At 43.6% G+C, this 26,212-nt stretch overlaps 1 protein-coding gene and 1 pseudogene across 4 annotated transcripts in view; both read right to left on the bottom strand.

Annotated features, from left to right (window-relative positions):
• LOC308431438 (protein FAM98B-like) overlaps window positions 1-26,212 on the bottom strand; it is a 292,458-nt pseudogene that overhangs the window by 72,402 nt on the left and 193,844 nt on the right. The gene's annotated exons all lie outside the window — the stretch shown is intronic.
• Window positions 17,985-26,212, bottom strand: part of SQOR (sulfide quinone oxidoreductase) — a 40,050-nt gene continuing 31,822 nt past the window's right edge. For all 3 annotated transcript variants that reach the window (XM_080931103.1, XM_080931105.1, XM_080931104.1), the window contains exons 7-10: window positions 23,391-23,574; window positions 19,825-19,892; window positions 19,387-19,565; window positions 17,985-18,244 (exon numbers count right to left, since the gene is read on the bottom strand). In XM_080931103.1, the coding sequence (XP_080787229.1) occupies window positions 18,187-18,244; window positions 19,387-19,565; window positions 19,825-19,892; window positions 23,391-23,574 (489 nt within the window). In that variant the 3' untranslated portion in view covers window positions 17,985-18,186. The remainder of the gene's footprint in view (window positions 18,245-19,386; window positions 19,566-19,824; window positions 19,893-23,390; window positions 23,575-26,212) is intronic.

The following is a 26,212-nucleotide window of genomic DNA, read 5'->3' as shown; positions in this document are numbered from 1 at the left end:
TGTGCATTTCAGGCACAGACTTCAACCTTCCTGGGAAATTCTACTCCCTGCCTGTCAGAACCCAGCCACCATTTGAATGTGCTACATTCTCCTTTGAACTCCCCAGAGATAAACACCCTACGTGATCTCCAGACTTGTAGAGGGGGGCTGGAGAATGAGAAGCCATATACAGAAGCAAAGACAGAATGTCCCAAAGGTACATGTGCATACAGAAGCCATCTTGAAAAAGTACCTGCTCAGCCCCTTTGCCATTTGGTTCACTAGCACCAGTAACTCAGTCACCAACTCACTAGAGTTCTAAATGATGCTCAGAGTTATAGATAATTGAATCCTAAATGGGTAGCGATTATGAATAAAGATGATAGAAGTGGCCTCCTTGTGTGCACTAACTCCAAAAATTAAATTAAGATATCTAGGCTCTGTGGAAATTAGTTATGTAATTAACTACCAATGTCTACATAGGACAGAAGTTGAAACACTCTGGAGGCATTTAAAACATGTATGTGTGACTTCAGTCCATTGTTTCTGATTTACTGTTACAAAATTGTATGCTATGGATATTTTTTATAATTTTCTTTAAATATAAATCAACACTGGAACACCTACAACTCTTGAACTTTGTGCAACTCTATCTCCATGAACTACATGTTTCCTTTATTTTAATTTTTTTTATTTTAAGAGTATGAGTGCTTTGTCTGTATGTAAGTATGTGCACCATGGGTGTCTGCTGACCATGGAGGTCATAAAGGGTGCTGGAACTGGAGTTACAGATGGTTGTGAACTACCATGTGTGTGCTGGGATGCAAGCCTGAGTCCTCGGCAAGAATAACCAGTTTTGTTTTGCTTTCTCTACTAGGCCATCTCTCTAGCTCCCCACACATATTTTGCACACCAGCTAGAAAATGAAGAAACTGATTTGAAGCAAGGCTTGTGAGTATGAATCCATCAATTAAAAAAAATTGGCTGAATCAGACTAAACTTCAAACTCCAAGAGCTTCATGTGTATACATTCATGAAAAAATTAACACACACACATAAATAATTATTTTTTAATTTTGTGTTTAGTTAACTGTGAAATCATAAGTGTGAGCTTTAATTTTTTAGCAACACAGTCATTCATCTAATTAAAGTTCACACAATACCCTACACATATACAAATACAGTTACTCTCATTAAAGAGAAAAGATGCCAAAGGCCCCCCTTCCTTCCTACCCCCACCTGCTCTCTCAGCTGCTCTCTGAAATGCAAGAGGGCTCAGTCTGAAACCAAATGGAAACTTCCATCCCTAGGAGCCTTGTGTGGTTACAGCAGTATAACACTGTGATCAATTAAACAACCCTATTCAGCTCCATGACCCCAGTTATCTTTGTAAACCAACCCGATTTTCTTATCTAGGCATGAGGCATCCATCCCCTACAAAACAATTCATCCCACACAAGTGCAAAACCAAATGGTCAGATGCTTGGCTTTTGCCTTCCAGAGGCAAAGTTCAGGTTGGATTGGTCTGCCTGATAAATGCCAGACCATACATACTGCAGCAAAATTGGATCAAAACCATCAGTGGCTTAGCTTAAGATAAATTATTTGGGATCAGCCTCTCCATCTTTTAGCAACATCCTCGGGAACATACCAGCGAAGGTCAATAGGCAGAAGAGAAAATGGATAACGTACACTTTTAAATTCTCAGCTTACATATCAGTCTGTTACAACTGTCATAACAAACTTCTGAAGGCTCGTGACTCAACAATAGAAATTTATTGCACTGGGGTCTAGAAGCCAGGAATTCAAGGTCAAGATGTTAAAAGATTCAGTTTCTGCTAAGGCCTCTCTCTTTGGTCCCTTCTCTGTGTGTGTATATACCCCTAGTGTTCCTCCCTCTTCTAATGGCATCAGGCATATTGGACTCCACTGTTAGAGCATCTTTTAACCTGTATTTCCCCCTCAAAGGCTTCATCTCCAAATAGTGTCCCACTGGGTGCTAAGAGATCAACTTCAGCAAGGAAAAAACAATTTAGTTCATAACATCCTGGGGTCCTGTTTAAATGTTACTGACTAGAAGACACCTATTTGGTAAGAGGTTCTAAAACCCTTCGGCTCCTCTGGCAGGAGAGAAGAACTAGGCATGAGCAACCACTTGCTATCCTAGCCCCAGAAGGCAGGGCAAGACAGAGAATAACAAATACCGTGTGACTAGGCACACACAGTCCCCACAACCCTACAGTGAGTAATTGGGAAGGCAGAACAAGAATTATTGGGAGAAACTGGTAAATGGCCTTCATCGGGAGACACAGGAATAGTCTCCAGGAGTGTGCCCACCTACTTTACCTGTCTTTGGGCGAGGGCAAACAGAAATGAAGACTGAGTTAGGTATGAAAATCTGCATCCCTTCCCACTGGAGTAGGAGCTCCAACAGCTGGTGTTTAGGAGCCATGTTTGGACCCCATTTCCTTAGGATCTATTCAGCAGTGGCCACCATACTGCCCATCCCAAAGGTCTTGAGCCCACAGCAAGTCGTTATCTGGCTACTCCAGTAGGACACACACACACACAATTTCCTAACAACTCAGGGAGAAAAAGAACCTTCATCAGCCATTCTCCTCATCCGTAGGACTGAATGGAACAGCTCAAGATTTCCCCACAGGCCAGAGGGAAAGTAAATTACTCTCATATATTAAGAGGCACCAGGCTAACATATGCCAAGTCTAGAAATGCCACAGAGCCATCTACTGGTCATTTGTAAGGAAACAAACAAAAGTGTTCATCTGAAAACAGTGGATATGGGGGGGGGATACAAAAATAAATTCAACCCTAATAAGTTCATTATGGAAATGTGATGGGAAGGGTCATCTCACTCGCTTCGCCACTAGGAAATCTACGAGATACTGACCGTCAGCCGTGCCTTTAGTAAATGTGGTTGGGGAATTTAAATCGTACCCGTCTAGGAGGTCATTAAGGTCCGGTTCTCTCCGTTCTGCACGTTCACATCCCATGAACATAAAACCCAGATTCACTCTATGAAATCTGAAACACGCAGGTTTAATTAAGGAATCTGAAATCCCACAGCGTATCTGACAAATGATACAGTTAGCGCCCAATTTTCTCCTATTAAGTGGATCGGCACTATAGCCACAGAGCTTGGCGACAAAGAACAAATTCCCAGAGACTTGGACTGGGGACAAGGCAGGGGTTAAAAAAAGGCACATTTGCCATCTTTAACAGCAAACTGGAATCAGAAAGTGAATAGCAAGCAACCATGAAGCTGAGAAAACAATTCCTCACCCCCCAGCCCCAACCAACACCCCCATATACACAGGCCCCAAATGGGATGCTAATGTGGTTTCTGCTTCCAGGTACAGCACCAAGAAAGGCCTCCCAGGCAAAGAAATGCTCTAAGAAACACCTTGGGGTCATTTTCATAGCTTATGGGCAGAATTCCAAAGCCCAGCCCAGGACATGATCCTGCCCGCGGTGAAATGCTACATTTGAGCACAGAACGGCTGACCTTCCGTTTAGGGTCAGAAATCGGCTAATCTGTTTCTCAGACTTGCTTTGCAGAAGCTGAGCAGATATGATGAAATTTAACTGAAGAGATGCCAGACGCCATGTCTTTCCCCTGGAAATCTTTAAAGATGCTGAGAAGACCATGCGCCGAGCTCACAGCGCCACCTACAGCTCTCAAGATGCAACTCAATCACTACCCTGTTGAAAGGCTGTCTTAGAGAGCAGAGAGCCTCCTTTAAGGATAGCAGGCCTTATGTTTATTTGGGGATGCGTGAGGGTGGAGAATACAGCAAGAAGGAAGCTCCGTCACTGATTGGTTATATGCCTGACTGATTGTATAGTTCGGGAGGTTTGTTAACGGCTTCTAAAAGCATGGTGGGTTTTCCTCCAAGACCTGTTTCAAGAAGTCACCGAAATGTACAATCAATCAGACATGATTGTCAAGAGCATTTGACATTGAAATATGATGTGTAACAAGCAGTCATTCATCTCCCTTCGCTGAAATTACCAAAGAAGCCCTGAGGCATAGAAGAATCCGCAACATTGTGAAGGTGGAGTTGGGTGTGGTCACAGCTGAGAGTTCTGAAAAGGACTCTGCAGTTGCCTTCCCACCAATTCCTCCTCTGCCTGAAGACTGCCCTCACTGGGATGTGTGTGTGTGTGTGTGTGTGTGTGTGTGTGTGTGTGTGTGTGTGTGTGTGTGTGTATGTGTGTCTGTGTGTGTGTCTCTGTGTGTGTCTGTGTGTGTGTCTGTGTGTGTGTCTGTGTATCTGTGTGTGTGTGTATGTGTGTCTGTGTGTGTGTCTCTGTGTGTGTCTGTGTGTGTGTCTGTGTTTCTCTGTGTGTGTTGATGTGTGAGTGTATGTTCTGGGTGTGTGTTGAGAGTTGGGAATGTGTTTTGGTGTACGTGTGTGTGTGTGTGTGTGTCTGTGTGTGTGTGTGTCTGTGTGTGTGTCTGTGTGTCTGTGTGTGTGTCTGTGTGTGTGTCTGTGTGTGTGTCTGTGTTTCTCTGTGTGTGTTGATGTGTGAGTGTATGTTCTGGGTGTGTGTTGAGAGTTGGGAATGTGTTTTGGTGTGCATGTGTGTGTGTGTGTGTTGGTGTGTGAGTATATGTTCTGGGTGTGTGGGGTGTGCTTTGATGTGTTGGTGTGTTGGTGTGTGTGTGTTGTCAAACTGATCAAGCTCCTACTATTAATCCCAGAGGGAGAGGGAAGATCAGAAGAAGGAAAGGATGAAGAGGAAACCTCCCTGCCTTTCAGAAAGTATGCTCCCTAACTTTATCCGGTCACTTCACTATGATCGAACGGCAGTGCACAGACACGTATTTTACTTGCTCAGAGAGGGGAAAAAATCTGAATCATTCAAAGAAGACTTCATACTGAGTGGGAAATCTGACTTCTGGTTCAAGCTCAAATATAGATGGAGAATGATCACGCAGCCATCAGCAGGGAAGATATGAGCAAAGTCATGGAGGTAGAGGAGGAGCAGCTGTATGCTCTGCAAAACGGTGCCCACAGACAGACAGACACACACACCACCACCACCACCACCACCACCAGTCAGAGGCACAGGTGTGATTTACACACGGCTCTCACATACTGCTCTGCTCCCCTAGCATGTTCTCCACACAACACTTGCCATCACCAGATTTGCATGTGACTGCATGCACACTTTCTCTGTCCCCAAGACAAGCTACACAGTCACAGGATCACACTGCTGCTCTTAAGCTCACGGCTCTTCTCAGTGGCCAGGTCAGGGGATGCTGCTACTCCATCATTTCTAGGTAAATACGGAAGAGAGCTGGAAGGAAGGGAAAGTGGGAGGGAGCAAAGGGCTCACACATCCTCCAAGAAATACGAGTCATACAAGAGATGGTCTAGAGGGATGGAAGGATCCCTAATGCTAAACAAGAAGATTGGAATAATTTCTGTTTCCTCCAAGCTGCTCAAAAGATAACCATGGCTATGCCTAGGCCATCAAAACTCAATTGTATGGGGTGGATTCTGGGGGGAAAGATGACTGGATATGAAAGAAACAATTACTCTGTTTCACATGCTGATAGTGATGGGCCAAACTCTCTGCTAGAATGTAACTCTTAAAGATACTAACAAATTAATGAGCATCGGTTTAGAATGCCCTGTGTCTGAAGGTATGGAAGTGCTCACAAATCAGTGGACACCTGTCAATACGAACCAATAAATAAAGGAGTGTCACTAGTTTGAAACTCTGAATGTTAAACTTTAAAGAAGACAGTGATAGCAATGGTTTGCCCAGTGCACAAAGTAAAAATCCAGAAGACACTGAAGAAACTGGCTAATCAAAAGATGAGAGGGAAGAGCCAACTAACAAATGTGTGCAAGAGATGGGAAGAGGAAATGGCCCTCTGAAGCCATCATTAAAAAAAATCATTATGTTTAGTCTATACACACCAAGAAAACTTTAACTATTTTCATGTTACGTTTGGTTTTGCATGTACTTTTGCTTATGGTAACTAGTAAGATTTCAATGCATACTATCAAACCTTTAAAAAAATCAAGTACTGATAAAAATATATTCATATGTTTTTATACCAAAATGCTTTTTAAGATCTGTACATGTATCTCTCTTTTTAAAAAAAAAAAATAAATAAAAGTGTAAGGGAGAAAAATTAGGTTTTTTTATGTAAAAAAAAAAAGAAGAAGAAAAAGAAGAAGAAGTCGCAAGCGATTGATAAGGCTGGTGAATAGAGAGCCCCACACAGTAGTAACCACAGTGAAAATAGTGACTACATTAAGAAATGTGACAGACTCTAATTTGACTATGTGCCACGGTGAGAATCTAGGGAAGGGTTGGCATCGTGTGCCTCCCAGTGTGAGCACAGCTAGCAATAGCCAGAGGGGTATACCTGGCAGCCCAGACTTGGCCTTCAGAATGAAAGGCCGGTACTCTAAGCTTTTCTAGACTATGCAAAAGAATGCAGGAATCTAAGGACATGTGAGAACTGACCAAGGAAATGTGCTGCTAGATCGTATGCCAGAATGGCAAACATGACATTGTTGTGGCACCTGTGTCTACGGACCTGAAGACTAGATGGTTGTGGGTAATCTTGGAGCGGAGATCATTAAGACGTGGGGCATTCTAAACCAAGGTAAAACTCTCTGTCCTGCTTATTGACGGAAGTAAACTATGCAAAAGTTTCAGGGAGGCCTTGGTACTGACCAGATTCACTCCCCTGTCCCCAAGCTTTGATTAGCACTAAGTGCTCATCCTCCCAGACAAGATGAGTTGCCTGGAAGAAGCAAAGAGCTGTGGAGCTTCCAAGAAGAAACTCTTCAACCTGTTGGGCCACCTGCAGACTGTGCAGTGAATTCCAGGACTCATCTTTAGCTTTCATGTTGTCTGTCACCCGTCCTGAGGTGATCTTATGGTGATGTAGCTGTCTGAGTCATTTCTGCTCCTGTAAGTAACCCCCATCCATATATTTCTGTAAGTAACCTGAATAAAATTCACTGGTTAGACCTTAGCGGTATCCTCATTTTGGTCTGTCTTTGGCTCCTATCCTGAGTAAGTAGACATTTGTTCATTTCTCCCCAAGAATGGTATCACACAACAGACAGAAATGTACCAGTATTGTTTACTGTTTTATTCGAAAGATTGTTGAAAGGAAAAAGAGATAACCGGTCATGAGGAAATCTAATCTCCTCACACGGGGCACCAATGTTGTTAAAAGATGATGTCCCAGGTTTTGGCACCAATGTTAGGAAAAGGATGAAGAGTGAAGAGACTGGAGGGAGGGATATGGCCCATGGAGGTGCGGTGAGGCCTGCAGGTGAGGGGATGCCTCTGGGGGATCCATGTTGGGAATCCCTTCCCCCTGAGGGGGAAGCCACACAACAGTCTAGTACAGAGTAGAGTTTATTCAAGTCATGGGGGAGTTAAGAGGGTAGTAGATGCAGGGGGGGGGGGATAGAGGAGTAGAGGAGTAGAGGCCGGCCATGAGCATGTGGGGGGGGAAGGGAAAAGGAAGAGGAGGGGTAAGGGCAGGAGTGCAGGAGAGAGAAGAGAGAGCAAGAGAGAGAGGAGGGGGCAAGCAGCCTCTTTGATAGTGTCAGGTCACTGTGGGCGGAGCATACCTGGCTATTGCCAGGTAACTGAGAGGTGAGATATACCTGGCTGTTGCTAAGTAACTGAGGGTGGGGTTTACAGAAGCCCAACAATTGTAATGTTATTTAGAAAATTTGCCTTCTCGAGAGTGAGGACCTGGCATATTTAAATAGATTGCAGCTTCATCATGTCTGTAGTTTGCCCTAACATATCTCATTTCAAAGGAGTAATAAAAATAATGACTATACATAATAACAAGGTTTCGTTTTAATTAGGGAAGACAGTATATGAAGTCACCTTGCACATGGTCAGTCCACACCATCAGTTAGTATCTCTTCCAACGAGAGGAAGAAAATGCTAAGGCTGAGTCTGCTTCTCTCTATCATAAGAGGGTGATGCTCTCGTGATGACCAAGTCCCAGCATCTGATTAGTAGTAATTACAACAGATACTTAGCAACATGCAAGTGTAATGATTGTCCTTCCAAATGCCACAGCACTTTGGAAACCATAACCTATCTCCTTTGCCCCCATAGTACTTCCATGAAGCAAGCAACCATAATCATTGTTGTTGGTATTCGTATATTATTGTTATAATTGTTACCTTGATAAAATGGCAGTGCTGGAATCTCTGTGTAGTGCTAAATAAATAATAATTAAAGCAATGTTTCACCTTTGCAGGCAGAGAAACAAACTAGCATGTGTATACATACAAACTACACACCCAGATACTATCTGGACCACAGAGGCCTCTCTCAGGCCCAAAGGAAAATTCTAGGATTTTGTACACATACAGTTTGGAACAGGTCCTCTTGACTTCCATGGTCCAAGGAGTAGACTATGTGACCTTCAGTACAGAGGTCAATCATCTAGTTTCTACTTCCAAGTTTTTACCCATGCCATCCAAGAGTACAGCTGCCCAAGGACAAGTTTTTGAGCTGAGGGTTGGCAAATATAGTTCTGGCAACTAGAAAGGCCTCAAACGGAGTGCAGTGCAGGCCATGGAGTTGGTTTAAACAGTTCTTCCATAAGTAACAAGTCTCTGAACCCAAGACATTTCACAATGGTTTATCAAGAGTGAGGGTTAAAAAGAGGCAAAGAATTTAGTATCTCTGGACAGTTGGTGTGTATCCGGGGTTTCACTGATGTAGATACAGGCCCCTTTCCTCAAACAGTTGAATTTTCTATATGAAGAATTGTGCACTACCACCCCCTGCCCCAGGCATTCAGACAGGCTTAGACTCTGACTTCAAGTGGGGCCTTGCTCAAAGTTCTTTGCCCCTCCAATCTTATTCTTTCATTTAAAAATGCACATAAAGGTAGAAATTCTGGGCTGGAATATGTAGATGCCAATCCCATCTACTTTATAGCCTGTGAATGCCATTGTTCAAAATCAGAAATGCATGGCCGGTTTTAACCCTGAGATGGCATTGATCAGATTGGTTTTAGTGACTTGATTTCTCATCTGGTTCTGCTTGTGTGGTTATATGGTTTACACAGGTTATTCAAGATATCTTGATGGTTGTAGCTTTGTCCCCACTCTGACTTCCCTGACTTTCCCTCTAGTGCAAGGCCAGAGAAGGACCAAAAGCTGCTGTGGATTCATCATTGTGTTTGATTGGAAATGGCATCCCTGCCCAAAAAGACCCCCAGACTACAGTGTGTAGTGGCCAAAAGCATAGCAGGAACCTATCACAAAGTTCAAATACCTATATAAAAATTAGGGGGACCACAAGACGTGGTAGCCTGTGCCTATAATTACACCACTCCAGATACTGACGCATGAAGACTGCAAGTCTGAAGCCAGCTTGGGATGACTAGAGATGTCCCATCTAAAACATAGCGTAAAATAAAATAATGCTTTATAACAACAAATTAGAAAGAGGAGAAATCACATACCCTTCAAAGATGTCACGGTTGGGTCAGCCAAATGAACCAGCAGGTCCAATAGGTAAATATGAGTAAAGTCTGAGTGAAGTTGCTCTTCATGCTATATCATGTTTACAGTTCATAGTAATTTTCAGATGCCAGGGGAGGAAAAGAGGAGAACGAAGGGGAGGAGTCACATCTCCAATAGGGGACTGAAAGAGCCAATGAATTTAAAAAAAAAAAAAAAAAGCAGATGCCTCCTTTGATCCCCCTGCTGCTGCTTTGCAATGCTGTTAACAAAGACAATACTATTTGCATAAACATAGCTAATGTTTTACTACAATGGTCTCATAAACTTCAGACACTGCTTTACATGCCTTACATATATTAATACATTCCACAGTGGCTCATACACTTATTCAATTTGATACCTTGACCTCAAGTTTATGAGTGAGAAAATAGTAAAAGTGAGCAAGCCAGTAGTGAATACCCTCGCTCCTGCCTGTGATGATAGGATGCTGTGACTCCAGGACTCGTGCCTGTCTCCTTCTACTTTGTGTTGCACCTCCTTCCACCCCAGGTTGCTTCCTAGCCTGGGAGAGCACCAACTCACCCTACCGGGAGAGCTTTCAGAACACAAGGTTCTCCAGCCCCACCTCCTGCATACCGAACGGACATGGAAAGATCTGGCTCCTAGCCTCCCACAGCTCTTCCCACGGTGGTGAATTTCCTCACCATCATCCTTCAAAAGCACTGAAAAGCAAGGCAGTGCTGGCTCTGCCAACAGACCCAAGCTTTCCTCCAAGTGTCCAAGGTGCCCCTCCCCTGCCCTGGAAGCCATAAGATGAGCAGAGGCCATGGTATGAGGCTTCCGTGCAGAAATAGACCCATGTGGACGGCAGCCACCGGCTCACGTCACACAGGTCTGATCACATCAAGCTTGTTGGGATATACTACCATGTTTAGAAGCCTGAATAAGAAGCCATCCAACACAGGCACAGAGAAGGATTCTACCCTGGAGGGAGACAGGGGTTTTGTCCTCCAAATGCCTAAAACATGGCGGGACAGTCAATGAACACACAGCTTATTGAAACACAAAACGGGTTCTTTGGGTTTGTTATTCTTTTGCCTTATTGGTCTTTTGTTTGATTTTCATCTTTGTTTTTATTTTGTTTTAAAGAGAGATAATAAAATTGGGTGGGAGGGGTTGGGGGAGGAAAAAGAATATGATCAAAATCTATTGTATGGAAAAAAATAATAATAAATTTAAAAACAAAATAGAAAGCGAGTTTGAAAGCCATCGCTTTTAATGAACTGCTCATCAGAGTGGACAGTGGCTGGTCACAGACAGAATCAGCCGAAGTCGATATTCTGTGGAGAGGGGATGAGTGTGGACAGCGTTGGGGACACACGGGAGCAAACAAGGGGAGAAGAATGAGGCTTGGGACTAAATGGTATCAATCCCAGGGAGAACACACACACACACACACACACACACACACACACACCATGTGACCTGCCAACCACAGTTTACAAAGGCCACTGAGCACTAGCTTCATTCTGTTTAGTATGACAGCCCAGCTTTCTACAAGACTCCGTTGAAATGCTTTGTTCCCTGTTAGACAGGAAGTGACATAGTCTCCAGTTCTACAAGTGCCCCCATGCAGCTCTCAGTGCTGCCATCCCTGTGACTTAAACAAGCTAAGGAGGAAAGGAGGAAGGGCATGTCATTCTTACTCATCAAAGGTACCCTTAGTGGGAAAAGGCGAAGCCTTTAGCCCAGTAGAGAGGTTTGTGGGGCTCTGACTGTCCTTGTCACTTCATAGTCACATGACCCGAGCAAGTTACTTCCTTTCAGACAGGGATCCTCTCTAAAACACAAGCTTGCCCTTACTGAGGTCCTGGGGATGAATAAGACATTGTATGCAAAGCTCCTGACCAGCCACATGCTTCAAAGCGCCTGCCCACCCATCTCAATGACTCACTGTGGGCTAAGCAAGACCAGCTTCACAAGGAACCATGTTCATTTCCTTACAGCGCAAAGCAGCCCCCTTAACAAGTTAGTATTGCTCCCACTATTGCCCTATGTACAATTCTAGCTTACGGATTTAGCATTTCATCCCCCAAACATCATGTCTCCTAATAGAAGAAAACTCAAGATGTCTGTGCTAGTTGGGTTACTATAAATGTCTTATCTATAAGTACCACCATTTGTGTGATGGTGTTTCCTGCCTCTTTCTACCTCTCACTTTCACACCCTTTCTTACACACCCCTTTGTGTAAGGAGTAGCTATAGAGAAGCAAGGCCCAAACTCTCGGGACTGGAATTAAAATGAGTATCACTTTAAGGAGGATGCCCTGGGGATGTAGACAAGGGCATCTTTCTTGCCTATAATTATCTCTCAGAAAGACTCTTAAACAATAAGAAGGGATGGAGCATCCTGACAGCTGAGAGGTGAAGAAACAAAGCACGCTGCACATCTGGAGACGCAGGTCCTCGTGCATTATGAGGAGGGAGGCCTGGGGAGATGGATGGGCTGGGGTCTCCAATGACCAGGCTCCTCTGCACAGCACTCAGGGAACTTCAAGTCAACCAGGAAAAGCAGAGGAGATGATTAGTTTGATATGGCATTGTATTCATCCAGTCAGGCATCATTAACAGAGCTCATGAAAGTGGATCAGGAAGAATAATGACCAAGCAGATTTCTGAACAGGCCCTGCCTGCTGTGAGCAGGGAGAGCTCACCGCCAGGTAACAGAAATAAGCAGAGAGGGTACTGAGCTTTCCTCCTTCTTAGACCACTACATTGCTGGTTTGGGCAGAAAGCCCACTAAGAGCTCCTGTGACCATGTGTAAGAAACAGGTGCTACCTGGAATCAAGATGCCAGCAGGTAGAATCCCAACCTCCCTGCCTGCCCAAGAGGATGCCAGATGAGGCTTATAGGGTCCTTTCCTAAGAAGCTGGATTCCTCTTAAACCACAGGCACCTCCCACTTTCTCCAAGGCTGGTTCTCACCTTATTTACCTAAGAGCCTCCAGCAGCCAACCAAGACCCATACAGTTCATAACTTCAAAACAATTGGAGAAGCGAGCACTGTTAACTGGGCAGACCTGTCATCAGCAGCTTCCTATCCTTGTAACAGGTCTCATTGAAGATGAGCCCCACCCTCAGGTCTTACAGCCCCATTCAAGACCAACTCAGAACCCTCCCTCAAGAACGGATCCATGATCGATTCAGGAAAGTGATAAACGGTGCAAAACATGAAAGCTACAACCCATTATGATCAGCACAGGAAGAGGACCTGAAGCAGCCAACAGAAGAAAAAGCAAAAGGCTTCCCAACCCATCTTCTCTGTCATCCTTTCATTACCTGAAATGCACACACACACACACACACACACACACACACACACACACACATCCAGATCCATTTAGAATGTTAATTGAGGGCATCCACACCAGCCTAGAAACTGTAAGGTTTAGGCCATCTCACTAGCCTTGTAATTACCTATTTTAATGTGGTCAACAGCCAGGACCAGAGAGGCCAGAATCCTGGCAATTTCTACAGCCTCACAACCTTCTGAGAACCAACATCTTTCCAGGTTCTTGTTTCTAGAGTTCTTGATCACTTGCTCTCCACGAGCCACCGGTCCTCGAACTTCTTCTCCAGAGCTGGACTGTACATTTTTTCAGGATTTGCAGGCCACACATGGGTTCTCTCATCACTCCCCAGCTATGCCTTCTCGGTATACGTATGCCCGCACTCATCACACAGAAGCACATTCCGAGAAACGTTTACTGACTTTAAAAGGTAGGTGATAGGCTGTGTGTGTCTCACCGGTTACAATCTCATGCCTGCCTCGGTATCTGGGTTTTCTGCTTATGCTTGCCAGATAGTGGTTTCTGCCGTTCTGCTGACACGAAACCTAGCCCAAGTGTGTGTGAGCTGTGGACACCCATGCTTGTCTGTGCCATGAGCTTAGATCAAGACCTAGTCGTCTTAAAGTTAGGTGGCCCTTGCTGTAACTCTTTTCTTCCTCTCCCTCCTCGACCTCTCCCTCTCCCACTCTCCCTTTCACTCCCCCTCCCCCTTCCCAGCCCCTCCCCCTCTCTCTCTCCATCTTAATCCTCTCTGTCTCTGTCTCTCTGTCATCTGTCTGTCTCTATCTCTCTGTCTCTGTCTCTGTCTCTATCTCTCTGTCTCTGTCTCTCTGTCTCTGTCTCTCTCACTCATTCTCTCTTCATCCCAGCTTCCCTCTAGTTCAGTCACGGTTCCAGACAATCTCTGGTCACCCCTCCAAACATTTATCTCAGCATCACTGCCTCGCTTTACGTTTTCCTGGTGACAGTTGGATCCCAATAAGAGGCAGACAAGGAGTCTAACTGGAACAATTCAAGATGGCCAATGCACCACGGCAGACACAGGCAGGGGCTCAATGCTGTCACTCAGGGTTTGTGGGTATGCATTGTTTCTGGTGCTCATCAGAAGGCAGACAGCAGGTCCCAGGACCCACAGCAGGCCTTGGCCAGCAATCGATGCTGAAAGATCAGGACTGTGGGTTTTATGTTCAATTTTTTCTTAGACTAGGCCCTCTTATCAAATGCAATAAGTTGATTAGAAAATTGGGATTGGAAAATCAACACTACATGCAAGCCCAACTTCTTTAAACCATTGGATTCAACAGGTGAAAACCTTTGCAAAATTTCTAGAAAACTTCATGAATTTATTTATAGCCTGAATTTTTGTCTTTAACCTCATCGTGGGGTCAAGACAAGGGTGGAATAAAAGAAGCAAAGATGCCCTGTCTTCCCTCAACCCACCGTCTTCCCTCCCTATCACCCATCAGTCAAACCCAACCAGAAAACAGACACCACAAGAGACCACTGATGCAGATCACACTTGATGGGTTCCTGGGGCAGAGGGTGGGAAGAGAGTGAGAGCACACATGGAAGCAAGCATGTGTGTGTGTGTGTGTGTGTGTGTGTGTGTGTGTGTCATAGCATGTGCACATGTGTGCCACGCATGCGTGTACAGGTCAGAAGAACAGTTTAGTGAATACACTGGTAGGATATCTCAGTGGGTAGAGGTGCTTGCTGCTACCCTTGCCCACCTGAGTGTGTTCTCCAGGCCCCAAGTGGCAGAAAGAGAAAATCGATTCCTATAAGTTGCCCTCTGCTCCATGTGTGCTCACACATGCCCATACACAGAGAAACATGTTAATACATGTAAAAAATAATCAACATCGGAATAGAAAACTGTCTTTCTCTCCCCCTTTCTCCACCCCATGGGATATTTTTACACCATGATACTGACCTTAAATTTTCCCATCTGTGGACAGGCACCTCTCTTAGCTACTTGGCAATTAAGCAAGCAAGACAGATCTAATTTTTATTAACCTAATCAGAATGCCTCATCTTACCCAAACATTTTTTTGTTTCTTCCTTCCAGATAATCAAAGTAAGTCTATATTGGATGAAAGCCCTATGGTTTTAAGGCATGAAGGAGAAAATCAGATCAGGGAGCTGGGGATGTAGCTCACTGTGGTAGACTGTTTACTTGACATGCACAAGGCCCTGGTTTCAATTCCCAGAACTACAGAAAAAAAAAATAATGAAATCAGATCAGAGCTCTCCAGTACATTTTTAATAACGTGAACTGCTTTTACATATTGCATTACAAAAGCCACTTTCCTCAAAAAACAGGAATAATTTGTTTTGAAATTTATTTTGAGATTATAATTTAATTACATCATTTCTCCCTTCCCTTTGCTCCCTCCAAAGCCTCCCATATACCTCTTCCTGCTTGCTCTCCTTCCGATTCATGGCCTCTGTTTTCATTAATAGTTATTGCATACACAAATATGCATATGTGTGTGGGTGTGGGTGTGTGTGTGTGTGTGTGTGTGTGTGTGTGTACACTCCTAAATATAACCTGTTCAGTGTGAACATTATTTGTAATATGAAGCTGAAAAAGAGACACCTACCTGCTGTTTGTTTGCTATCATTACGTTTGGACGTTAAAGTGATCTGCTCTCTACGTTTTCTACAAAGTTTAAATAGAAGAAAAACTTTCTCATATCTTATACAAAAGAAAACATCTAGATCTTAAACCTTGGTCTTCCCTAGCTGACTTAAGCCCAGCCTCCTCCCTCTATCACAGTGCTCCCTGCAGTGAGACCTAAAAGTGACACTCTCCACAGCAGGACAGGTAGGAGCCAGGGTCTGTCCCCAGCACTCACACTGTGGCTCATAACCATTAGTAACTCCTGTCCTAGGAAGTCAGAAGCAGGAACCTCTGAAGGAAATGGTAACTGTAGGCACAAAAGACTCTCCCGTTTGGCAGGCCCAGCCTGTCACTCTGGATTCTGAGGGAGTGTGTCTGAGGCATATGTCTACCAGCAGAACCTGTGACTCAGTCCTTCCCAAAGACGCTGCCCTGAGAGAAACCTGCACCCCTGTCCCATGCCAAACCTCACACTCCTCTTCTGCACCCAACCCACGCCATGCTCCTCTTCCTGCACCCTACTCCTGAGTCAAAGACAACCCCAAAAATGCCCTTTCTTTTGACCAGCCCCATACTAATGGAAAAAGTGAGAAGGTTTCAAAGGCTAAGTGTTTCTAGAATTGAACACACTTGTTATCTTCTCCAGCTGGAGAAAATGAAATCCGGAGACCAATGTCCAGACCAGTAGGGTCACTGCTCCCACGGCAGTGGCAGTAAGTTTCACTCCTACACATGATCTCTGAGGTAGTTGCCTGCTTAGGGGTTTTATTCAGGACACATTAGCATAAGCAGACCCAGGAGGCTGTGTTAAATCTGCAAAGGATTTCAAATTTCCTCCACCAGGAATCACGCCCCATTCTTACTAGCATGTTTTCCATACCCAGGGAGCCAATCCCTTCTTGGGATTCTTCTTGAAGTCTGTAGAGAAGGATCACATGGAGTCAGCTCACAATCCTGCAGGAGTGCAGGGGCAGGCTGCTCGGATTCCAGAAGAGCACAGGGTCTCTCCGACTTCAGCTGATAGCTTTGTGTGTGCCACTTAAAGACCAGCCCAGTGTGAGCATCATGTGTAGCACGGCTTTGCCATCCTGGGAGCAGGAGGAGGGAGTAGTCACAGTCTATTGTCCCAATAGGGACGGACATCCTGGAGACCAAAAGGTCTGCCACTGATACCCGGGCAGGAACAGGCATTAAGCAAGTAAGTCCCTGATGCATGGATCAGCTGAAGTCTTCCATTTCCTTCAGCACAAGGCTCTCAGCTTTCTCCCAGAGCTGAAAGGAAAGTATCCTTCCAAGTTACATCTAATGCAGCAAGTTCCCTGGCACCCCAGGGAAGAAGCTAGCACAAAGGCCACAGGAAAACAAGAACAGAGTCCTTATTCTTGTTCCTCACTGTATCCCTCAGGCTGAAAATAGCTGTTAGTAGGTGTCTGGTAAATAGTTGTTGAATGAATATATGTCTGAACAGGGTTTCTAGGGTTACAAGGAGAATTTGAGAAATTCAGAGACTTGGTAACACATTAAAGGGTTTGAATTCTAAAATGTTATAAAAATCAAAGTCATTTATGAATATGAAATATACATGCCTTTAAACCTCTAGATAGCCTGAAACTAAACTTCCACAATCTACTGACTGGGAGTAAATTATTTTGGAGCTACTGTTGGACTTCAAACAAACTGGAGCTGTTTCCAGCCCAAGCTTACTCTTTTCTGGCCACACTGGGGATGACTTGAGACAATACTTACCTTAGCCACTGAAATTCTTCAGATCCAGCGTCACTGTGAGTGTGTCGGTTCTCTGGGAAACTCGAATGCCATGCTAGAGTTAGGTTAACAAGAATTTAGTAGAGAAAATGCCCTGTAGGTTAGAGGAGACTGAAGGGGGAGGGGGAGGGCTGAGCTTCAGATGTCGATGTGAGTGGTATCCCTGATGGAATGCAGAGAAAAGAGAGATCTTAGGTTCAGCCAAGTTTGTATGGCTCCCAGAGCCAAACTGCCCAGCAGAGGCCCTGGAACTGGAGGAGATGAACTCATAGTGCCTGTCATTGTCTGGAAAAGCACAGACTGAGCTCAGTGTCAAGGCACCTGGGCTCTAGAATCTCCATGCTGTCTCCTGCCACAGTCTTTGATATAATGTCATTGGACTGTTCTATTCAGTGACTTGGTCTCTAGAAAGTAGTGCCAGCTGTAAGTTTCACAGACCAGGTAGACAAGAAAGCCATTGTCCTGAAGCTGGAGAGATGGCTCAGTGGTTAAGAGCCCTGACTGTTCTTCCAGAGGTCCTGAGTTCAAATCCCAGCAACTACATGGTGGCTCACAATGATCTGTAATGAGATCTGATGCCCTCTTCTGGTGTTTGAAGACAATAACAGTGTACTAATAAATAAATACATACATACATACATACATAAATGCCATTGTCCCAACACCACCTTCTCTCAAGTGCTACAACTTCCCGTCCCTGCTAGTCAAGATATTTTCTCAAATAAGGTAAGTCAACAACAAAGTTTTATTTAGAAAATAGGATTTTATTGTTTCATTCAGATGTTTCCAAAGACTCATTCTGGGCTGTCCACATGGTAGCTATTCAGAGGTCTTAGAAAGGTCACCATGTCCAGTAAAAAACTCCTTACAAGGTGAGGGTCTGAGTGAGTCTTTTGTATCTGTCATGTCAATCAGTAACTGCAATTTTGACAGAAGCCATCCAAGAAGAGCAAACTCTGGGGCATCGTTAATTCATGCCCAGATGAAACAGCTTTCGCAAGAAGGCTGGACCTCCCCAGTAACCTCTGTAAGAAATAACACAGAGAGGCCATGCAGTCAAAGGAGATGAGGTGACATCATGTTATAAGGAGTCACTAGGGATGCCTATCAGCACATAAAGATACGTCTACTGAGATGGAAAGGAACTCATGACTGGGACAACCTACGATGAATCCCAGATTTGACACTGAACTTGCTGTGTGAGCCCAGCATGCTGACTGAGCTCAGCATACACAGGCAAAGCTGCTGTTACATGCATACTGCTACCTGCTCACCTTCTCCTCAGGACTTCAAAGGAGGGCAGAATCTCTCAACCTCACTGACAGTTAGAACCCAGCACTTGCTTATCATGGGGATGGCCTGTGCATGGCAGTATCCCATACCTCTGCTCACTCCATGTTAACAGCATCCCTCCAGGGAGAACAGCCAAATATTGCCAAATATCCCCCCCAAGTCATACTGGGCTGAGGATCATTGGTGTGGGATATTCTAACTTACCAATCTCACATGTGTCTGGGAAAGTCAAACAGAACTTGTTTTTAATCATAGAGCAATTATAACCTTGTGGTTGTCTACTTATTGGATACTTACCATTGTCTGACTCTGTATTATCCCCTTAATGTTCTTTTCAATTTTTGAATAATAAACTGAACATAGTCTAATCAAGTTGCTCAGCTAGTAAATAGTAGAAACGTTATTCAGAATTAGGTCAGAACTAGAATCTATCTCTGTTCTTCTTAATTAATGTTTCTCAAACATAGTAAAGCCAAAGGAAAGCTGCAGATGAGAAAGTATTTGCTTTGTAAAAAAAAGAAATTTTATTATAGTATTATTATTAGCATTATTATTTACCTAATTCATCTGGAAACAAAAATGAAATAGAGAAACAGAAGACTCTGTTCCTCCCAAGAATTAAAAGAAGTGTGGGCACTCCATCACAAGATGGAGATATTGCAAACCTTCCCCTTACCTATGGCAGCCCTCTTTCCCAAGTATGGCTGAGGCTCAGGAGTTCTTCAAGGGCTACCATTCATTCTTGAGAAATGGCAGAGCAGAGTAGGTCTCATTAGCAAGTCCTGCTTTGAACGGAAACTAGAAGGACCCTCTGAAACAGCCCACCCACAAACAAGTCGGAGTCCTCTACACAGGCCCCAGATGAGACACCCACCTTAGCATCATATTCCAGTACAGGAACGGCATCATGTCAGCCTTCATGAGGTACATAGAAATTCGTTCTTTACTCTGATCAAAGGGGAAGGTTTCCAGGGGCTGAGCTGTATAGTCAAACTCAGCAAGAATGACACGGTTGTAGTTAGTCACCAGTGGGCACGAGGTATAGCCATCATACTGAAATTGTGAGAACAAGCAAGAAAGTACTTCTGTCATAGAACGTAATAACTGGTTATTTGCTGAGTTGGGTGGGGAAGGGTCTTAGTTCCTAGTTTTTTAGACTGTGAAAAATGAAAATTATGTAATAACACTACAGACAAATTAAGTTCTTCATCTGGTATAAGCTAGTAAGAAAGTATCAGAATTATGAAAGAACACTACCTTCATACAGAAGGGAAGTGATAAAGAAGGCAGTAACTTCTATAGGAACACAAACCTTTTTTGTGGGTGTTTGATTCTTCATAATCAGAGAAATTGTTCTATCAAGGATTCCAGACTGGGCAGCTAAAAGAGAACAGAAAGTCTGAGCATCGTATTTTTTAAGAAAACTCATTTACATATAACATTAGTATAAACAAGATAATGGTGATTTCACCCACACCTCTTTAGATTGTGAGCAGATCATTTTACTTGATGTTCTGACTATCATGAGACCTCAATTCATCAAATACCACACAGCTGTCCTCTTAGTTTGAAATCAAAGACCCAGCTCTCTTCCTCAGGATGATAAAGGTGGACCTACCCAAATCCCATTCCTCCCACTCCAGGTTTGGTCTGGGTGCTATGTTGTATGAGACCTTGTATCCCTGCTCATAGACAGCCTAGACTGGTAACACCAGACAGTCATATCTATGAAGGCAAATTACTGGGCTTTCCTCTCTGTAGTATTGTCTGGCTGAGGCCAAACTAGATAGATAGATAGATAGATAGATAGATAGATAGATAGATAGATAGATGGATGGATGGATGGATGGATGGATGGATGGATGGATGGATGGATGGATGGATGGATGGATGGGTGGGTGGGTGGGTAGGTGGGTGTGTGGGGGGGTGGGCGGGCGGGCAGGCAGGCAGATAGATAGATAGATAGATAGATAGATAGATAGATAGATAGATAGATAGATAGATAAATGGGTGGGTGGGTGGATGGATGGATGGATGAATGGATGGGTGGGTGGGTTGGTTGGGGTGGGTGGGCGGGCAGATAGATAGATAGATAGATAGATGGATGGATGGATAGATAAATGGGTGGGTGGGTGGGTGGATGGATGGATGGATGGATAGATAGATAGATAGATAGATAGATAGATAGATAGATAGATAGGATATTTATAGATGTATTTATGCATGTATATTTGGAAAAAGTAGATAAAAATAGTCCACAAAAAGCCTTATTGGTACAATTCAAGAGATATTAATGATGTGGGTCTACTCATTTTCACTAGTAGAACAATGGAATATTTGGGGGACTGAGTAAAACAGTGGGGAACTACCATCGAACTGAACAAATGTTCCCCTGCAGAAGCCCTTCTTAACCAGTCATTGAAGACAGTAAACTATAGTTTAGTGGCACTCAAATAAAAAAGATGATTTCATTTGCTCTGGAAGTGAATAGAACAATTGAATGAAGCAACTAATTGGCTGTCCTCACTGATGTCAAAGTAATATCTGCAAAGATCCTGCCCCACTTTGGGGAATCGGATATCACTGAGAGCATAGAGTTTGGAAACTACACTGAGAATATATGAGGAAACTCCTTGGGCAGGGTGTCAACCTCAATGACAAAGGAGAAAAGCTGCCTCTTAGGCCTGGAAGCAGCCACACCCAACAGCAAGGTAGAAAGAGTGTGTGGGTGTGGCCAGACCCTAGCTGTGTTCACTCCTTCTATTACAGTCTCCTGTTTTCCCCAACAGTCGATTGACAGAGAAGCAAGGAAAGAGGTCTAAGCCTCAGGAAAGCTGCATCCAGCAGGTAAGACATGGCCTCACTCACAGTGGTCTGTACAGAGGCTGGGAGGCAAGAAGGGATGGACAGGTGCAGGCATTGCATGGGACAGTCTAGGCAAGAGTGAGAAAGGCTTGGGGGAAACAGGAGTCCTTGTTCCTTAGACACTAATGACAGAAGCCGAGTGTTCATGTGAAGTGACAAAGCAGAGCATTCACAACAGTGCTGTAAAATAAAATGGGTAAAAACAACTCAAATATAAGTAAGACATCCTGGTGAGTTCTGAAGCAACACAGGTAACAATGGCGATGCTGTTTACATGGGCTAAGGAATGTAGGCACTGGCCAGATGGCTGAGTGGAAGGAAGGCTTCACTTGATACATTTTGTTCAGTCATACTTAAAACTGTATCTGAAGCATTGAATTAATGTTTCTTTGTCTGGCATAGGCTGAAAGCCAAGCTATCTGACCTCTCCTATTAGGTCTTTCTTCTACAGAAATGCCTGCAGTGTGGATATAAATTAAAAGTATAGTCTCACATGCTATCCATTAGTTACCAAGAGAAAACATGCTAAAGACTCAGCAGGCAGAGGTACTTGCCACCAAGAATGAGGAGCTGAGTTCAATTCCTGGAACCCACAGGATAGGTGAAAGAACCAACTCCAAGCTGTCCTCTAAGCTCCGTGAGTTCATGCTCAAATACAAACAGATAAATGTAACTACATAAATGCAGCATGTGTGGCCCACCTTAACCAAGTGATGAACTCCAGGCTTACCAAACACAGTGCACACTAACCTCACAACCACAAGAACATTTTTAGAAAGTATGAGCTGGAAAGCACTGAGACAGTTTTACTATACAGTGTTAAATTTCTTGGTCATGATAAAAATTCTGTAGATATGGAGGAATGTGTACTTTCTAGGAGAGGCAGGCTGAGTTATTTAAGGCAACAAAGTATCATGATGCCTCAAATGACTCATTAAAATCATCTAAAAATATAAAGAGTAGTAAATCAAATATGTGGGGGTTTTTTTCAAATTTTTCATTGGATAAGATCTTTGAAATATCATTGATAATAAAAAAAGGACATTTGGTAGGTCTCATAGAAAGGTATCCAATCCACATAAAACATTATCTGGCCATCAGCAGAGAGGCCCATGTTTTATGGCAGCCACAGAAGACAGCTCCTGTCTACAGAGGACAGAATCTAAAAGGCAATTCTCCCCATCACTGCTAGTGCAGAACATCTAGGTAAAGAATTTAGTTTTCCAGGCTGAGGCCTTAATCGTGTACCAGCCAGGGCATGCTCCGCTGTGCTTGTCTATACAGAACAATTTTCTGGTCTGCAAGCTTTCATTGACTTGCATGTGCTTCCTAGAGAAACAAATGCCTCCCTCTCTCTACAGTGTTTTAGGCAGAAGAAAAATAGCCAAACGGCCTGGGATCAAGGACCAAGAGTACCAGAGAGGTAAACATGGCAATCACAAAACTTACTTCTCAAAGAGCTGGGTGAGGTCACCTCTTTATTGCACTGAAAACAGTCTCTGTGACAGTAAGGATACACTCTTTATTTTATTATTTAAAAATAATATCTAATGAGGTTAAATCAACTTGGAACCTAACAAATGGTATTTTAGTTAACAGAAGCTGTCTGATCAATACAACTCAGCTACCTGAAAATTTATAAAAAGCTATTTTTAACGTAATCTAATATTTTAGTTAAAATTATGCCACAATTGCTCTGGAGTTCAGTAAGGATGTAAGGTATGACTATAATGCGGAAAACTCATTTAGTTTGTAAACTCATCCTTATTTGCTAAGGACACATTTGGCATTTTGGTAAAGCCCTTAAAGGATATTTTCTTCTCCATGTGACACCAGGCTCATTGAGGACTTGATTATGCCTTGGGGGGAAGCCAAAGTCATTTTTAGATCACAAAAGTTTTTACCCATTATAAATAGAATATTATTAAAATCATTGAATTCTGAAAGTCTTGCTAAACTTCCGGTTTTCTGGTTTTTCTGGTACTTTAAGGAGAATCAGAGCTGGTATCTTACCTACTGCAGCAGCCGTCTTTGAAGTTGGGAGGTTGGTGCAGTCCCCAATGCCAAACACATTCGGGTATTTCTTATGCTGCAGAGTCTCCTTGTCCACATCCACCCAGCCAGCAGCATCAGCCACAGGACTCCCCTTGAGGACATCTGGTGAGCTCATAGGTGGAGTGACATGAAGCATTTCATACTGCACACACAAGAGCATCCACATTCACATCTTTTCAGTGTGTCTACAACCCACAAGCTTCCCTCTGTCTTGCCCATTTTGTGTATCATAATGGCTACAGAGAACATTATGCATTAGTGAATGTATCAATCCATATGCTCTCCAAGACTTTAAGGGCTACAGTGGGGATAATGAGAAACTAAACAGCTGTCCTCTCCACTTGCTATGATCTGACTATACTGAGCCCAAATACCAATATTCAATAGGAGAGGTGGGGAACCCAATATTTTGAAGTAGAATTCACTAATGTTCTGAAATACTCCATCAATGCTCCCATTCTTGCTAAAAATCGAGGCATGGCTTATGTTGTTTATAACTTTCTCTGACCCTCAACTGTCAGCTTGATGCTGTCTGGGTTCGGTGCTTCAGCTGTGTTCTGAAAGATGTTTAGAGGCTCTGAAACTTGTAAAGATCATGTTAAACGCTGGTATGAACATCACTTCTCAAAAGGACTCAACTCTAAAAATGCATTTAAAAGAAAGTTCCAAGTCACCAATATGAGAGGACAAACTGAGGGATAGAATGTTCTAATATCCTAGAGAAGTAAGGGACGCTCTTGTCTAGCATTCAGTGTATTAAGTAGGGTTGAATGCAGAGATGGGATTCCTTTTCCCAAACACATAAAGAAAGGCTGTCCCAGATGATCCGGTGCTGAGGCCTCATCCATTTGTTCTGCATTTTTATTTGTGTAATTTTCTCCCACTTTTTGTAGGTGGTGCCTTTTGTGCGTTTTATTTTACAATCCCATGTAACAACTTCAACGTCTTGTGGGGGGTCTACTTCAGGACACATTTACTCAATTTTTATGTTTCACTAGGGTAAAAGTGTTTCTATGTTAGGACATCTGAACCTGGTGAAAAGGTCCCTATAAAGGATGTCAACAGTCTCCAGTGTCCCATAGAACTCAACGATCACTAAGGAGCCGGAAATCAAAAGGCTAAATTGCATTTATTCAAACTCTCAGTTATAGGCTTATTTAACCTCAGGAAAGGATTGCAAATGCTGAGTGCTCTTGAACATTATACCCTTTGAGGGGCTTTGTGAAGGCATGAGTCCTCGACAGCAGGTCTGCTTGCTAACGAACATGGAGAAGCCAGGACCAATTTACACACTCCCTAAAGACCACTAGGCTTTGGGGTATACACAGTTCCTTACAGGCTGTTCCCAGTCTCAGCTGGACATGAGAATCATGAAGGTGATTTTTGAAACTCAGTCCTCCTCAGTCCACACTCCAGGCCAATTAATCGAAACGTGTGTTATGGATCAGTCCTCCTCAGTCCACACTCCAGGCCAATTAATCGAAACGTGTGTTATGAATACTCAGCATTCAGCACATTTTAAATGCTCCCTGGGTGGTTCTAGCACTGGTAAAAGTTACTTGGTCTTCGGTGGGCTTTTTGGTATCTCATAGTTGGAGCGCTCAATTGAAATATCTGAACTGAAATCTTATCACTCAATGGTGACACAAAATACCTTCCTCCTTTACAAACTTGGTAAAGAAAAGTATCCCCTCCTTCAATGAGCTCTCTACCTGCAGCCTCGACTCCCCAGAGCTCAGCCAGAAACCACATTTTTTTTAAAACATGGCAAAATTAAATTTCTCTGCTCAAGCTCACACTGTTCTCAGAGAAGTTCTTTGGGCAGTCAGCCACTCACAGCCCATTCCCTTCTACTTTGCATAAAATTCACAATTTTTTGGCTCTCTTGTTTTCCAAGAAAAAAAAAATCAAGATCAGCAAGCTTAAAAAATCTATAGAAGGAAAGACCTTCCAAACCCCACAACTGTGACAGGCTAAAAAGCTGGAAAGCAAAAAAAAAAAAAAAAAATGAACAATAACTTGTGTGAAATAATAACCAGTGTCCAAAAACTCCAGTGGGCCCTCTGGGCACAGCTGTATGAGAGCTGTTCACAGTGAGAACCCTGATCTGGGGGAGTCAGAACCAGATGAGCAGACACCATGGAAGTGTTAGGGGGAAAGAAGAAGGAACTGTGTCACAAGGACACCAAATCCAGTTTAAAGCGTCTGACCAAATCTGGCACAATTTGACAACGAACATAATTATAGGAGCATCAGGGGATGACAAGATATTAGAAGCAGCCATGAGTTTACACCGGTCATTAATTGATGAACACAAAAGGAAAGGAACTTGCTGATAAAACGCCAAGTGATTCCTGCTAAGTGCAGATAAAATTCTGGGGTCAAAAAAAAAAAAAAAAAGTCATTTTGTAATCATCCCACTGAGTATCTTCAGTAGGTACTAAGTCCGGGTGATGCTCTAGAGAAGAGAGTGTTCGCTTGATCTGAAATGCCTCTCTAAAGATGGGGAGAAAGGATGGTAAGTCACCTGTGCAAACACCCAACCCTTACATTCCTTCTCAAGGGACCTGGCAGAGCCACCACCTTCCTTGGAAAGATTTGAGCCTGTGTTGTGGGCGCTGCATCTTGGGCAACTGTGTCTTTTCCCCACAGAGTGGGGAAGCAAGCAGACCTCCTGTTGCTTGCAATGAACCTCCTTGGACTACAGGTTACTTACACAATGCACACAAAGCAAGGCTCATTGCCAGAAATGAGGAAGATTCCACTTCTTCCTTGAAGTG

The sequence above is a fragment of the Micromys minutus genome (assembly GCF_963924665.1).
Source record: "Micromys minutus genome assembly, chromosome: 17".
NCBI classification, from domain to species: Eukaryota; Metazoa; Chordata; class Mammalia; order Rodentia; family Muridae; genus Micromys; species Micromys minutus.
The sequence above is the reverse complement of the archived record's forward strand: the minus strand, read 5'-3'. Positions and strand labels throughout refer to the sequence as shown.